This window comes from Propithecus coquereli, unplaced genomic scaffold, assembly GCF_000956105.1.
Source record: "Propithecus coquereli isolate 6110/MARCELLA unplaced genomic scaffold, Pcoq_1.0 Scaffold20, whole genome shotgun sequence".
Lineage (NCBI taxonomy): Eukaryota > Metazoa > Chordata > Mammalia > Primates > Indriidae > Propithecus > Propithecus coquereli.
In genome coordinates, this window is record NW_012144967.1 from 13,188,830 (window position 1) to 13,203,473 (window position 14,644).

Sequence of the window (14,644 nt, forward strand, 5' to 3'; positions counted from 1 at the left end):
ATCTGCCCGCCTCGGCCTCCAGAGTGCTAGGATTACAGGCGTGAGCCACCATGCCCAGCCTAGAGGCCTCTTTGAACAGGACACTTGGGATAGGAGTGTGCTCAGGGGGGTGGAACAGAGAATGGGGGACGTGGAAGCCCTGGCATGGGTGGGAACCAGAAGAAGGCATAAGATCTCTTTGCTTTTGACCTGCTGAGTCAAATCTTGGTGGTTTCTCTTTCAGAGGAATCCAGGTTTTGGATCCCAGGGTTCCTAGTGTAAGCCTTGCCTTTAGGGACACCATACCTGCAGAGTCAGGCTGTTTGATTTACTCTCACTATTCTGTGAATTGGAGTGATCTCTATGGCAGAGTCCTGTGGCCTTGGAGCCAGAGCATCCAGCCTCCTTGGCTGAGGCCACAGGAGGGGGATGTCTCTCCCAGACACTCTAGTTAGGCCTCCTAGAGACTACTACCGGCTCAGGTGGTCTAGGAGGGGGGTGGGTAATGACTCCTCCTGGCAGGTAAACCACTCTCCAAGCTTCACCACGGACTCACGCCTTGATCAAGAGGTAAAGGATGCACTTCTCTGTGATGCCATGACCCTTATCAACCTCCAAGGCTGTGACAAAAGAAAGGTGATAGAGGAGGACAAGCGGCGAGTCAAGGAGCGGCTTTTCCAGTGCCACCAACAGCCACGAGAAGCCAGGTGCATTGGGTGTCTGACATGTGTTTCTTTTGTTCTTTTTTTTTTGAGACAGGGTCTTACTCTGTCACCCAGGCTAGAGTGCAGTGGTGTCATCATAGCTCACTGCAGCTTTGAACTCCTGGGCTCATGTGATCTTCCTGCCTCAGCTTCCCAGGTAGCTAGGACTACAGGTCTATGCCACCATGCCCTGCTAATTTTTCTATTTCTGAGAGATGGGGGGTTCTCACTCTTGCTCAGGCTGGCCTTGAACTCCTGACCTCAAGCAATCCTCCCACCTTGGCCTCCCAAAGTACTGGGATTACAGGCGCGAGTGCCCAGCCAGTTCTTTATTATCACTTTCTTGAGAGTAAAAGTCCTTCTTTAGAAGGAGAAGGCAGCCTGGGGCTGATTAGCTATTAAAAAACAATTATTTTTGCATAGATAATACATCTCATATCAAAGATAATATATTCAAAATGCAAAAGATACAGTGAATATAGTCTTTCTCCTACCATTTTCCAGCTACCCAGTTTTCCTTCCTGGAACCAATCAACGTTCCTAGTATCATGGTATACTTTCACAAGAATTTAATGCATATATATGTATTTGTACAAAATATTTTTCTCCCTTGTCTACCCAGACAGTTGCATAACATTTACACTCTCTGCACCCTGCTTAGCAATGTATTTTAGAGCCATTCTCATATTAGCACCAAAGGAGCTTTCTGTGGTTTGATAAGCTGGTTTGGTTTTTTTAACAAAGCTCTTCTAGAAACCAGTTCCTGAGAAATTTTGTAATAAAGAAACACAGAAAACAGTTTAGTCATTCAATAATAGGGAATTGTTAAAATCAGTGTTGGTTACCCATTGTTGTTTTCATTGCAAAATGGTAATTGGTTACTGATACTAAAATTATAATTTGTTAATGATACATAAAAATGAATTTGAGTAGATTTATGGTTATTCCTACAATCACATCACTCTTCCTCACTTGCAGTCCACTATGCAGGGGCAGTCTGTATTCAATTCCCCATGATAGCCTTAGGGCCTGGCACACAGTAGGCACTCGAATGCTTGTGTGATGAATGGGAGTGAAGTATTTAATTGTCAATACCCTGGGTATTCTCATGAGATTAGACTGTGTACCTGAGTGTTATGAATCATGTCTTTCAATGGGGAAAAATGGTTGAACGTAATTGGACTAAATAAACAAAAGTACAATCATACAATAGAACAACAGGCAGCCATTTAAAAATATTGTTGTATGATCAATCTCATTTTCATTCAAAGAAAGACAAAAAGAAAGAAAGAAAACGCACACATGAGCTAGTAAGTGGCAAAGCCAGGATTCAAACTCAGGAGGTCTGCCCTAGAGCCCATACTCATAACCAATATGCTAACTGCATAGTAAGATTATGAGGGTTTAATTTTCTTTTTGGTCTTCTAAGTTTTCTGTAATAAACATGTATTACTCTTATAATGAGAAACCTAAAATATTGTGATAACTTGGAATGCTAGCTTACGAGTGAACCCCTCTGTACTTAGTGATGAAAATCAGATTTCTGGAAATCAAGCCTAATTTCATGGCTACACATATGTGGGGCTGGCCAAAGACGGGTTTGGCAGCTTTCCCTATGTGGGCAGGGGCCCAGGAAACCCAGAAGCCAGCAGGAGTGTCTCAAAGCCTTAGCCAGCCGTCCTTACCCTACTAACATTCTCACAGCCCTCCTCTGGCTCACCCTGAGCTTGGTTTCCACAGGCGAGAACAAATTGAGTCATCCCATGCAGCAATGCTGGACCAGGAACAATATGAGGATTCGCACCTGGGGGGATACCGGAGGATCTACCCTGGGCCTGACACGGGGAAGTATGCACCCTTCTTCAAGCACAATGGCTCCCTCTTCCAGGAGACTGCTGCTTCCAAGGCCAGAGAGGAGTGTGCCAGGTACTTTGCGCTGCAAGCTCCTCTGTACACATGGGTGGGGGCAAATCCTGATGGTGCCCTGCTCCCCAGAAGTGGGAGAGGAAGCCAGGCATTTGAGGAAAGAGGATTGGAGATGTAAACTCTATCAGCCTCTTCTACAGTTTCCAACCCCTGGGCTGCACAGTAGGAGGTGAGCAGCGGGTGAGTGAGTGAAGCTTCACCTGTATTTACAGCTACTCCCCATTGCTCACATCACCACCTCAGCTCTGCCTCCCCACCGCACCCAGTCCATGGACACATTATCTTCCATGAAACTGGTCCCTGGTGCCAAAAAGGTTGGAGACTGCTGAGACTCTTAATGACTCTTGCCCATCTTCCCCCTCATTCTTCTTCCATCAGTCCCAAGAACAGATCATAACTTCCTACTTTTTCCCTGTCCCCATTTTCCCTCACCCCTCTTCTTCCCAACATAATTTCTCCAGTGTCTGAAGCCACTGTGTCTTGTCAGGCAGCAACTGGAAGAGATCCGCCTTAAGCAAGAACAGCAGGAGACCTCAAGCACTAAGAGGCGAAAGGACAACAAGGACCAGAACCAGGGTGAATCAGCTGGGGAGAAGAGCCGATCCAGGGCAGGGCTCCGGGGCCTTTCCACCCACTTGGCTTACAGGAAATGGAACCGGCAGAAAGAGGTGTCAGAAGTTTTGTGGCTCTTATCTTTCTGCAGGAAGTGGGTTAGCACTACTAGAGAAGGGAATCTCTGCTATCCTCTCCTCCCCTTGCACAAGAGAGAGATGAGTTCCTAATCAATAAATTGAATCTGACCTCTTGGAACAGGAAGTGAGAGAATGGACAGCAAAGGGAACCTTACACTAGAGTCAGGGAAGGGATGAAGGTAGAGTGGGCAGGGGTCCCCCAAAACAACACTGCAGCTTGTTCCTTCTGACAAACACCACCTACTGACAGGGAGGTCAATTTGCATGCCCTTTACAGCATTTACTGACTCAATTATATGGGGTGTAGTTGAGTCTCATCCACAAGCACCATCCACTGTCTCAGAGATTAAACTGGGAGTGCCACTATCTAATCAAAAGAAAATACAAAAATAAGAAGAAAAAGCTGCTCCAGATGAGAAGGAATCAGTGAAAGATCTCCTGATACATGAAAAATCAGAGTAAAAGGACACCCCCAAAAGAAAGCAATAACTCCATACCAATGGAAACCAACCAAAACAAGAATATTGAAATGACTGATAAAGAATTTCAAATAGGAATTGTAAGGAAGCTCAATGAAATAAAAGAGAAAATAGAAACCTAACACAAAACTCACAAAAACAATGCAGGAAATGAAAAATTCACTAAAGAAATCAAGTTATTAAAAAAAATCAAGCAGAGCTTCTGGAAATGAAAAATTCATTCAAGGAAATACAAAACAGTGTGGAAAGCCTTAAGAGTAAACTGTATCAGGAAGAAGAAATAATCTCAGAGCTAGGAGATGACACCTTTGAATTAAACAAGTCAGTCACAGAGAAAGAACAGAAATAAGAGGAACAAACAAAGTCTACTAGAAATATGGGATTATGTAAGGAAGCCTAACATAAGAATTATAGGCATCCCTGAAGGTGAAGAAGAAAATACACAAGGGCTGGAAAACCTCTTTAAGGGAATACTTGAGGAAAATTTCTCAGGTCTTGCTAGAAATCTGGACTTCAGGTACTAGAAGCACAATGGACTCCTGGGAGATTCATCACCAAGAGGTGATCACCATAACATATAGTCATCAGACTGGCCAAAGTTAACACAAAAGAGGAACTCCTACAAAACCATAAGGCAAAAGCATCAGGTAACTTACAAAGGAAAACCCATCAGACTAACAGCAGACTTCCCAAGTGAGACCTACCTTACAAGCCAGAAGATGACTGGGGCCCCATTCTCAGTCTTCGCTAACAGAATAATGGCCAGCCTAGAATTTTGTATCCTGCGAAAGTAAGTTTCTCATATGAGGGAGAAATAAATAATTTCTCCGGCAAGCAAACACTGAGGGAATTTGTCAACACCAGACCTGCCCTACAGAAAGTACTCAAATCTGCATTATATACTGATCAGCACAATAGACACCCACCAGTGTAAAACCATCGAAAAGCTAAAGGTCAGAGCCCAGATACACAATGGCTCAAGAGGTAAAACAAAGCAATAAAGTTCTATGCAACAGGATGGACAGAAATCCACCCCACTTATCAGTTCTTTCAATAAATGTGAATGGCTTGAACTCCCCACTCAAGAGACATAGGCTGGCTGAATGGATAAAAAAGTACAAGCCAAGTGTCTGCTGTCTCCAGGAAACACATCTAACCCACAAGGACTCATTCAGACTCAAGGTGAAGGGATGGAAAACAATATTCCATGCAAATGGAAACCAAAAGAAAGCTGGTGTAGCCATTCTCATATCAGATAACATAGACTTCAAATCATCAAAAGTAAAGAAGACAAAAATGGTCATCATATAATGGTGAAGGGAACAATTCAACAAGAAGACATAACAGTCCTAAATATCCATGCGCCTAACACAGGTGTGCCCAGATTCATAAAGCAAATCGTACTTGATCTAAACAAAATGATAAATAGAAGCATTGTAAAGCCAGAGACTTCAACACCCCACTGACAGAATGGGACAGATCCTCGAAACAGAAAATAAACAAAGAAACAATGGACTTAAACAGGACTCTAGAACAAATTGGCCTAATAGACATTTACAGAACATTCTACCCCAAAACTACTGAATATATGTTCTTCTTATCAGTTCCTGGAACATTCTCTAAGATTGATCACATCCTAGGCCACAAAACATGTCTCGACAAATAAAAAAATAGAAATTATACCATCTATCATCTCAGACCACAGTGGAATCAGAAATCAATCCCAACAGAAACACTCAATCCTACATAAAGTCACAGAAATTAAACAACCAACCGCTGAATGATTATTGGGTCAAGGAGGAAATTAAGATAGAAATCAAAAGATTCTTCAAACTAAATGACAAAGGGGACACAAATTACCAAAATCCATGGGATCCTGCAAAAGCAGCCTTAAGACAAAAATTCATAGTCTTAAATGCCTATATCCAAAAGACAGAAAGATCACAAATCGACAATCTAATGAATCGTCTCAAGGAATTAGAAAAAGAGTAAACCAGTCCCAAAATCAGCAGAAGAAAAGAAATAACTAAATGAGCAGAGCCAGAACTAAATGAAATTGATTCTGAAAGAATTATACAGAAGATTAATGAAACAAAAAGTTGGTTCTTTGAAGAGATAAAGAAAATTGACAGGCCTCTCACGAGATTAACCAGAGACAGAAATGAAAGAACCCTAATAAGCTGAATCAGAAATGAAAAAGGAGACTGGGCGCAGTGGCTCACACCTGTAATCCTAGCTCTCTGGGAGGCTGAGGTGGGCGGATTGTTTGAGCTCAGGAGTTCGAAACCAGCCTGAGCAAGAGCGAGACCCCATCGCTACTAAAATTAGAAAGAAATTAATTGGACAACTAAAAATATATAGAAAAAATTAGCCGGGCATGGTGGCACATGCCTGTAGTCCCAGCTACTCAGGAGGCTGAGGCAAGAGGATCACTTGAGCCCAGGAGTTTGAGGTTGCTGTGAGCTAGGATGACACCATGGCACTCTAGCCTGGGCAACACAGTGAGACTCTGTCTCAAAAAAAAAAAAAAAAGAAATGAAAAAGGAGATAATTACAACTGATATCACAGAAATACAAAATATCATCTCTGAATACTATAAAAATCTCTATGCACATACACTTGAAAACGTTGAGGAAATGGACAAATTCCTGGAAATACACAACCTCCTTAGGGTAAATCAGGAAGAAATAGAACTCCTGAACAGACTAATATCAAGTAACAAAATTGAAGCAGCAATAAAAAATCTTCCAACAAAAAAACACTCCTTGACCAGATGGTTTCACAGCTGAATTTTACCAGACCTACAAAGAAGAACTGGTACCTATACTGCAGAAATTATTTCATAACATCAAGAAGGAAGGAATCCTTCCCAACTCATTCTACAGAGGCAATATCACCCTAATACCAAAGCCAGGAAAGGACACAACAACTACAAAAAAGAAACCTACAGACCAATATCCCTTATGAATATAGATTCAAAAATTCGCAATAAAATCCTAGCAAATTGAATTCAGCTGCACATCAAAAAAATAATCCACCAGGACCAGGTGGGCTTCATCCTAGAGATGCAAGGATGGCTCAACATACACAAATCTATAAATGTGATTCACCACATAAATAGAAGCAAAAACAAAGACCTTATGGTCCTCTCAACAGATGCAGAAAAAGCATTTCACAAAATTCAGCACCCTTTTATGATAGGAACTCTTAACAAAATAGGCATAGATGGAACATATCTCAAAATTTAAAAAGCCATATATAACAAACCCACAGCCAACATCATACTGAGTGGGGAACAACAGAGAACATTCTCGCTTAGAACTGGAACCAGATAAGTTTGCCCATTGTTACCACTTCTATTCAACATAATGCTAGAAGTCCTAGTCGGAGCAATTAGACAAGAGAAAGAAATCAAGGGTATCCAAATGGGGAAAGAGGAGGTCAAACTATTGCTTTTTGCTGGCGATATGGTCTTATATCTAGAAAACCCCAAAGATTCTGCCAAGAGACTCCTGGAATTGATAAATAAATTCAGCAAAGTCTCAGCTTATAAAATAAGTGTGCACAAATCAGTAGTATTCTTATACACCAACAACAGTCAAGCTGAGAATCAAATCAAAGACTCAATACCCTTCACAATAGCAACAAAGAAAATAAAATGCCTAGGAATATATTTAACCAAGAAGGTGAAGGACCTCTGTAGGGAGAACTAGGAAATAGTGAGGAAGGAAATCGCAGAGGATATAAACAAATGGAAAAACATATCACGCTCATGGATTGGCAGAATCAACATTTGTTAAAATGTCTATATTACCCAAAGTGATTTACAGATTCAATGCAATCCCCATTAACATACCAACACCAGGCCGGGCACGGTGGCTCACGCCTGTAATCCTAGCTCTCTGGGAGGCCGAGGCGGGCGGATTGTTTGAGCTCAGGAGTTCGAAACCAGCCTGAGCAAGAGCGAGACCCCATCTCTACTAAAAGTAGAAAGAAATTAATCGGACAACTAAAAATGCATCGAAAAAATTAGCCTGGCATGGTGGCGCATGCCTGTAGTCCCAGCTACTCGGGAGGCTGAGGCAGGAGGATCGCTTGAGCCCAGGAGTTTGAGGTTGCTGTGAGCTAGGATGACGCCACGGCACTCTAGCCTGGGCAACACAGTGAGACTCTGTCTAAAAAAAAAAAAAAAAAAAAAAACATACCAACACCGTTTTGCACAGATCTAGAAAAAAATAATTCTACACTTTGTATGGAACTAGAAAAGAGCCCAAATAGTGAAGGCAATCTTAAGCAAAAAGAACAAATTGGTGGTATCACTTTACCAGACTTTAAGCTGTACTACAAAGCTATAGTAACCAAAACAGTATGGTACTGGCACAAGAACAGAGACATAGACCAATGGATCAGAACAGAGAACCCAGATTTAAAACCATCCTCATATTGCCAACTGATCTTTGACAAAGCAGAAAAAAACATACGCTGGGAAAAAGAATCCCTATTCAGTAAATGGTGATGGGAAAACTGGATAGCCACATGTGTAAGACTGAAACAGGATCTGTACCTCTCACCACTCACAAAAAGTAATTCACAATGGATAACTGACTTAAACCTATGACATGAAACTATAAGAATTCTAGAAGAAAATGTTGGAAAAACTCATATTGACATTGGCCTAGGCAAAGAATTTATGAAGAAGACCCCAAAAGCAATCACAGAGACAACAAAAATAACTAAATGGGGCCTGATCAAGTTAAAAGCTTCTGCACAGCCAAGGAAACAATCAATAGAGTGAATAGACAACCTACAGAATGGAAGAAAATATTTGCATGCTCTACATCTGATGAAAGGCTGATAACCAGAATCTACAAAGAACTCAAGCAAATCAACAAGAAAAACTCAAACAACCCCTTTAAAAAGTGGGCAAAAGACATGATCAGAAACTTTTCAAAGGAAGATAGAATAATGGCCAATAAACATATGAAAAAATTCAATGTCTCTAATCATCTGGGAAATGCAAATCAAATCCACCATGAGATATCACCTAACTCCAGTGAGAATGGCTTTTATCAAAAAATCCCCAAACAACAAATGCTGGCATGAATGTGGAGATAGGAACACTTTTACACTGTTGGTGGAACTGCAAACTAGTACAACCTCTATGGAAAGTATTATAGTATGGAGATACCTGAAAAAACTAAAAGTAGACCTACCATTTGATCAGCAATCTCACTACTGGGTATTTACCCAAAGGAAAAAAGGGCATTTTATAAAAAAGACACTTGCACCCAAATGTTTATAGCAGCACAATTCACAATTGCACAGATGTGGAAACAACCCAAGTGCCCATCAATACATTAGTGGATTAATAAAATGTGGTATATGTATACCATGGAGTATTACTTAGCCATAAAAAACCCAGTAAACTAATTCCTCTTGTATTAACCTGATGGAACTGGAGACCATTCTTCTAAGTGTAGTACTACAAGAATGGAAAAACAAACACCACATGTACTCACTATTAAATTGGAACTAATCAAACAACACTTATGTGCACATATAGAAATAAAACTCATTGGAAATCAAGCAAGAGGGAGGGGGGAGGAGGGTATGGGTAAATTCACACCTAATGGGTACAATGCACACTATCTGGGTGATGGGCACACTTACAACTTTGACTCCAACTATACAAAAGCAATTTATGTAACCAAAACATTTGTACTCCCGTAATACTCTGAAATAAAAATAAAAATTTAAAAAGAACAAAAAAAGTGGGCAGGGGTCCCGCAGCCATCCTTGCTGATGGTTTGGGACTCTTCCTTGGGGATTCTGCATTTATCTCTCATGTATCTTGTAGCTGCTACCAGTACAACTGGACACCATGCAGCCTCAACAGATTGTGGAATCGGAGGAGCTGGAGCGGATGAAGGCTCTGCTACAAAGGGAAAATCTCATCCGAAGCCTGGGTATTGTAGAGCAGATCACTCGCATGCTGCACCCTATCCACCAGGGCCAGACAAAGCTTCATGAGTATCGGGTGAGGGTCCCTACGAAGCCTCCTAGAGAACAAGGGAACAAGGGCTGTGGTACCAGCACATGGTGGTGGTCACACCAAAGGAGGCTTATGTGATGGTATCTGTCAGTGGAGCCTGGGCAAGCAGAGTACACAGAGCCTTGGGAGAGGGTCTTTTGGTTCCTTTTGCATCTGTTCCCAAGCTCCCTTGTTTTAGGTATGACATCCAGCAACATGCAGTTCCCAACCTTCTGACTTATGAGACTTGCTCTTTATAATCCTGTCTCACAGTAACCCCAAACTCATGACTGACAAATAACAAGGCCACCACCCTCAGTGGCTTCTGTGTAATTTTCTCCCTAGCACTGCCAGTGCCCTGGCTCTACTGGGAGATAAGTAAACAGTCTTGGGCCAACAAAACAGCTGCCGCATTCACTATTCCCTGGGCTAGTTGCAAACCTGTTGGGTCCTCTTTTTTTGTTGAATCCCAAAGGAGTAACTGGTTAAATAGTGGCCATGGCCTAGAAGAGATTTTTCAGTTACCTATTTCTTCGAACACTCCAGCCTCACAAAGAAGGGTGGTAAGGGGCTGCTCTTCTCCTCCAGCCTAGATTTCACCAGGATGGGCCAGGCAGTCAAGAAATGCAATCTGTGAGTCTGGTCCCATTGTTGCTCCTGAGAAGGGCTGCCACAGAGCAGGGCCCTCCTCATTTCCTGCATCCAGTTCGGCCCCATGAATTGATCCCCAGGATCTTAGGGCCACTGCCAAGCATGAATGTCGCAATTCTACATCATTCCTGGTGCCAACTGAAGCCCAAGACCTTCAAGTGGATAGGAGATACATCGGCCTTCGGCCCCTGTTCATTGTCAATGAAGAAATCTGGGAGGCACTGTTTTTCCGGTGCCAGAGTCAAGCTCACTAGTCGTAAGTATACAAACCAGCTTTGGTCACTTGGACTGTGTAAATTCCTACTAGCAGATATACAGATGGGATGCTCCCAAAATATAGTTTAGCACTTCCAGCATGTGGGAATGGGGGAGGTAGTGGACCCCATTTATTTACTTCCTTCTATGTACTAGACCCTGGTGACAGAAATGGCATACAGTCCCAACGCTCAATAAAAGGGAAATGAATAAGTAGACATACTAATTACAATAAGGTGTGGTAAAGATCCTGGAGGGAAGCATGGGATGCCATTCCTGTGTTGATAATTGGGCCACAATTGGAAAGAGGTGAGCAAGTCTCTTCTGTGAGTACCAACTCAGCAGGATCCATGTTTCCAATACAGAAGGCCAAGCCAGCAGAAGGCTAGAAGCCATAAACCAAGCCCTGGCAGGATCAGTGCCACCCACTTTAACCCCAAAGCAGGGCTATCTTCTGCAACCGGAAAGAGTGGCATGTGATACATGGACTGAATGCACCTTGCCCTCCATGGTAAACTCTGAACACAGAGCAGCCAAGACTCGGGATCTCACCCTCTGCACTGCCTCTGCACCTGTGCTGCAGCGTTCCAGTGCACTCCTCAACATCAGTCAGCACAGGTAAAAGCAGGAGGGATCTCTACCTCTCCTGGAGAATCTCAGGTTTTCAAAGGGACAAAAGTCCTTCAATCTTTGCTAAATGAAGGACTGTCGCCAATTTACAGTTTGAAAAGCCCTGGCCAGGAACTCTGTTTACATAAGGCATAACACAGTCACCAAGAATTCCTCAGCATCCTAAGATGATTTTGGGATCGCTAAAGACTAAAAGATCAAGAGGAGCCAAAACCGGCCATGTATTCATCTCTGCTCCTCAAGCCTTAGCTTGGGCTTATCGCTAGGTGATGGGTCTGAACCTTGGGTACTGCCCAGGACTGAAAGCTACCCGGCGACAAGGAGCCCCCTTCCCAGAGGAGCCGAGTGCCCAAGGCACCGGGCTGTCGCCGTCACACGATTGCCAAGGGGAAGCCCTTCCTACTGCGCGGAGACAGGCAGGCCTGGACAGCCGCTGGGACAGGGGGCGTGGGGGCTCTTGACAATTGGATCCGTCTTTTTATTAAAGTTTATGCCATTTTTCAGGCGCGTCCTGTATCTCATTTTGGCCGTTGCTTTCCAAGGAAAGCCTCTCCACAGTCACAGCCAGCAAAGGAGGGCCACGTACCAGTTCCAGCCTTTATCTACCTCCAGTCCCGTGAAGCCGGAAACACTCGTGACCGCCCAGCTTCCGGCCCACCCTGCAATTTCCGGTTCCGCCCTCCTACTTCCGGTGCTGCGGCGTCGCGGGCTGCCTGAGGCTTGTTGGCATCGACATGGCGGTTACCCTGAGTCTGTTGCTGGGCGGGCGTGTCCGCGCTGCAGTCGCGCGCTGTGGGTTCGCGAGCCGGGGGGTGGCGGGCCCGGGCCCTATCGGCCGCGAGCCGGACCCGGATTCCGACTGGGAGCCGGAGGAGCGGGAGCTGCAGGAGGTGGAGAGGTACCGGCTCCTCCCCGGTCCGTCAGCCTGAAGTAGGGCCTCGCGCCCCGGCGCTCCAGGCCGCGCCCCCTTGGCGCCGGGTGCCCTGCCGCTGCACGCGCAGCGACCCTTGTTTCTTCTTGCCCGTTGTCAGGGGCGCGGGGGCAGATGTTCAGCTCCCTTGGGACCAGGAGTCCTTTCACCAGTGACGTATTTCATCACCAGTTTAGAGAATTCGGCGTGCTTACGGGCAGTTATTGTTCTAGCTGTTAGATTTCTGGGGTGGTGTACAGAACAGCTCTAAGCCTGCAGACATGGCCCGGTTGCCCTTTCGAACAAAGAGAAGAGGGCTGGGCGTTCTGTGATTTAACCTGAGGCTCTCCAGACACCCATCTTGCTTCTCCGCATGGCTTCTGCCATTGGTTCTCTCCCCCAGCATCCTGAAACGACAGAAAAAAGCAATGCGATTCCAGAAAATTCGGAGACAAATGGAGGCTCCAGGTGCCCCGCCCAGAACCCTGACGTGGGAAGCTATGGAGCAGATCCGGTAAGACACAGGGTACTTTGATTGCATCTACCGTGATGAGAAGTGAGATATGGGAGCCTAGAACACAGGTTTGGCCTTTTTGGTGTTGCTTTTATATTTTCGCTTTTTATCATTGGAATTTTCCAACAGAAAATGAGAGTGATATAATGAATTTCCATAAACCAGTTATGTAGATTTAATAGTTTTTAATGTTGTGACACAGTTCATTTTTTCTGAAAATTTTAAATAGGAAATTGCAGACATCACAGCATTTAACCCCTAAATGGTAGATCTTGATATTCTCAACCTAAGGTCTAGGGATGGTGCTTTCATGGTTATGTGCACTTTTTCTGAAGAGAGGATCTATAACTTAGACAATCTTAAATTTTATGTGTTTTGAGTGGGTAATGTATTACATATGGCTCAGAATTCTAACAGTATAAAGTGGTATACACATTGAGAATTATTTGTCTCACCCGGTCTACTGTGAGTACTATTTTTCAATAGTTTGTCTGTCTTTTTCCAGGTTTCCTTACGTAAATACAAGCAAATATGAATACAGATTTTTATATTTCACCTCCTGAATCACAAACAGTGGCATACTATAAATATTGTTCTACACTTTTCTTTTTTGGCGTGGTATATCCTATAGGTCTTTCCATTTCAGAAGAGAGAACTATTCAATTCTTTTTTTATAGATGCATAGTAAACCATAGTTTATTTCACCTTTTATGATGGGCACTTGGATTGTTTGCATTCTTTTGCTCACAAATAGTGCTCCAATGAATAACTTTTTATACACATCATTCCACATTGTCCAAGAGTAATTGTTACATACATTCCCAGAAATAGGGTTGCTGGGTCAAAAGACAAATGTATTTGCATTCTGATAAATATTGTTAAGTAGTTATACATAGGTTATGTACCATTTTTCATTTCCATCAGAATGACTCTGGAATTGAGACTTAGAATAAGAGGGGATTCTGTAGAGCTGGTCAAGATTTTGTGAGCCTGTAGTACCTCTCTCTTGAGTCCCCAGTCAGCTCTCTGTACTGTCTTGAACAACAGTTTTTCCAAACCTTCCAGTTTCCTACCTGTCATCTCCCCCTTTTGTGGTCAGTAAATATCCTTTTATGTATGTAATCTCAACAACTTGGGAGGCTGAGGCAGGAGGATCCTTGAGCCCAGGAGTTTGAGGCTGCAGTGAGCTATGATCGTGCCACTGCTGTCCAGTCTGGGTGACACAGTGAGACCCTGTCTCTCTTTTTTTTTTTTTTAAATACTCTCCAAAGAAAAAACAGGCCATTAAATAAGAACTCTTTCAGCTTCTTGGTCTTTCTCTGTACCTTCCATTCCTAGATTTAAGTCTACTCACATCTCAGGCACAAATCTCTATGTGCCTTAGGTCATATCCCTACATACTTACTCAGGGACCTCTGTCAACCTAAAGCTATCCTCATCCTTTTGTTCCCAGCTGGTTCCCAGGCTCCCTACCCTTGTTGATTTTTTGCTTTGGTTTTAAACTGCTCTCCTTAAATTCATCAGTGACTTCCTCACTGCTGAGTTCAGGGGACACTTTCTAGTTTTTAGCCTCCTTAACATTTCTGTAATTTAAGAGAATTTCTTAAAATTCTCTTCTCCCGTGACTCCAGGGTACAAGTCCCTTCTGACTCTTTGTTGTTTTTTTTTTTCTTGTTTGTAGGGCTGCTCTTCTTAGTTTCCTTGGCTCCTCTTATCTTCTGTATCTTTTTTTTTTTTTTCTGAGACAGAGTCTCCCTCTGTTGCCCGGGCTAGAGTGCCGTGGCATCAGCCTAGCTCGCAGCAACCTCAGACTCCTGGGCTCAAGCAATCCTTCTGCCTCAGCCTCCCGAGTAGCTGGGACTACAGGCATGC

At 43.5% G+C, this 14,644-nt stretch overlaps 2 protein-coding genes across 2 annotated transcripts in view; both read left to right on the forward strand.

Annotated features, from left to right (window-relative positions):
* Positions 1-11,340, forward strand: part of LOC105809852 (tubulin polyglutamylase TTLL13P-like) — a 17,241-nt gene extending 5,901 nt beyond the window's left edge. The window contains exons 9-14 of the mRNA XM_012643728.1: positions 502-686; positions 2,424-2,609; positions 3,097-3,277; positions 9,639-9,818; positions 10,401-10,719; positions 11,084-11,340. Of these exons, the coding sequence (XP_012499182.1) occupies positions 502-686; positions 2,424-2,609; positions 3,097-3,277; positions 9,639-9,818; positions 10,401-10,719; positions 11,084-11,340 (1,308 nt within the window). The remainder of the gene's footprint in view (positions 1-501; positions 687-2,423; positions 2,610-3,096; positions 3,278-9,638; positions 9,819-10,400; positions 10,720-11,083) is intronic.
* Positions 11,341-12,038: 698 nt separating this feature from the next.
* The window catches only part of NGRN (neugrin, neurite outgrowth associated), a 5,651-nt gene continuing 3,045 nt past the window's right edge, over positions 12,039-14,644 (forward strand). The window contains exons 1-2 of the mRNA XM_012643729.1: positions 12,039-12,246; positions 12,662-12,772. Coding sequence (XP_012499183.1) covers positions 12,083-12,246; positions 12,662-12,772 — 275 coding nt within the window. The 5' untranslated portion in view covers positions 12,039-12,082. The remainder of the gene's footprint in view (positions 12,247-12,661; positions 12,773-14,644) is intronic.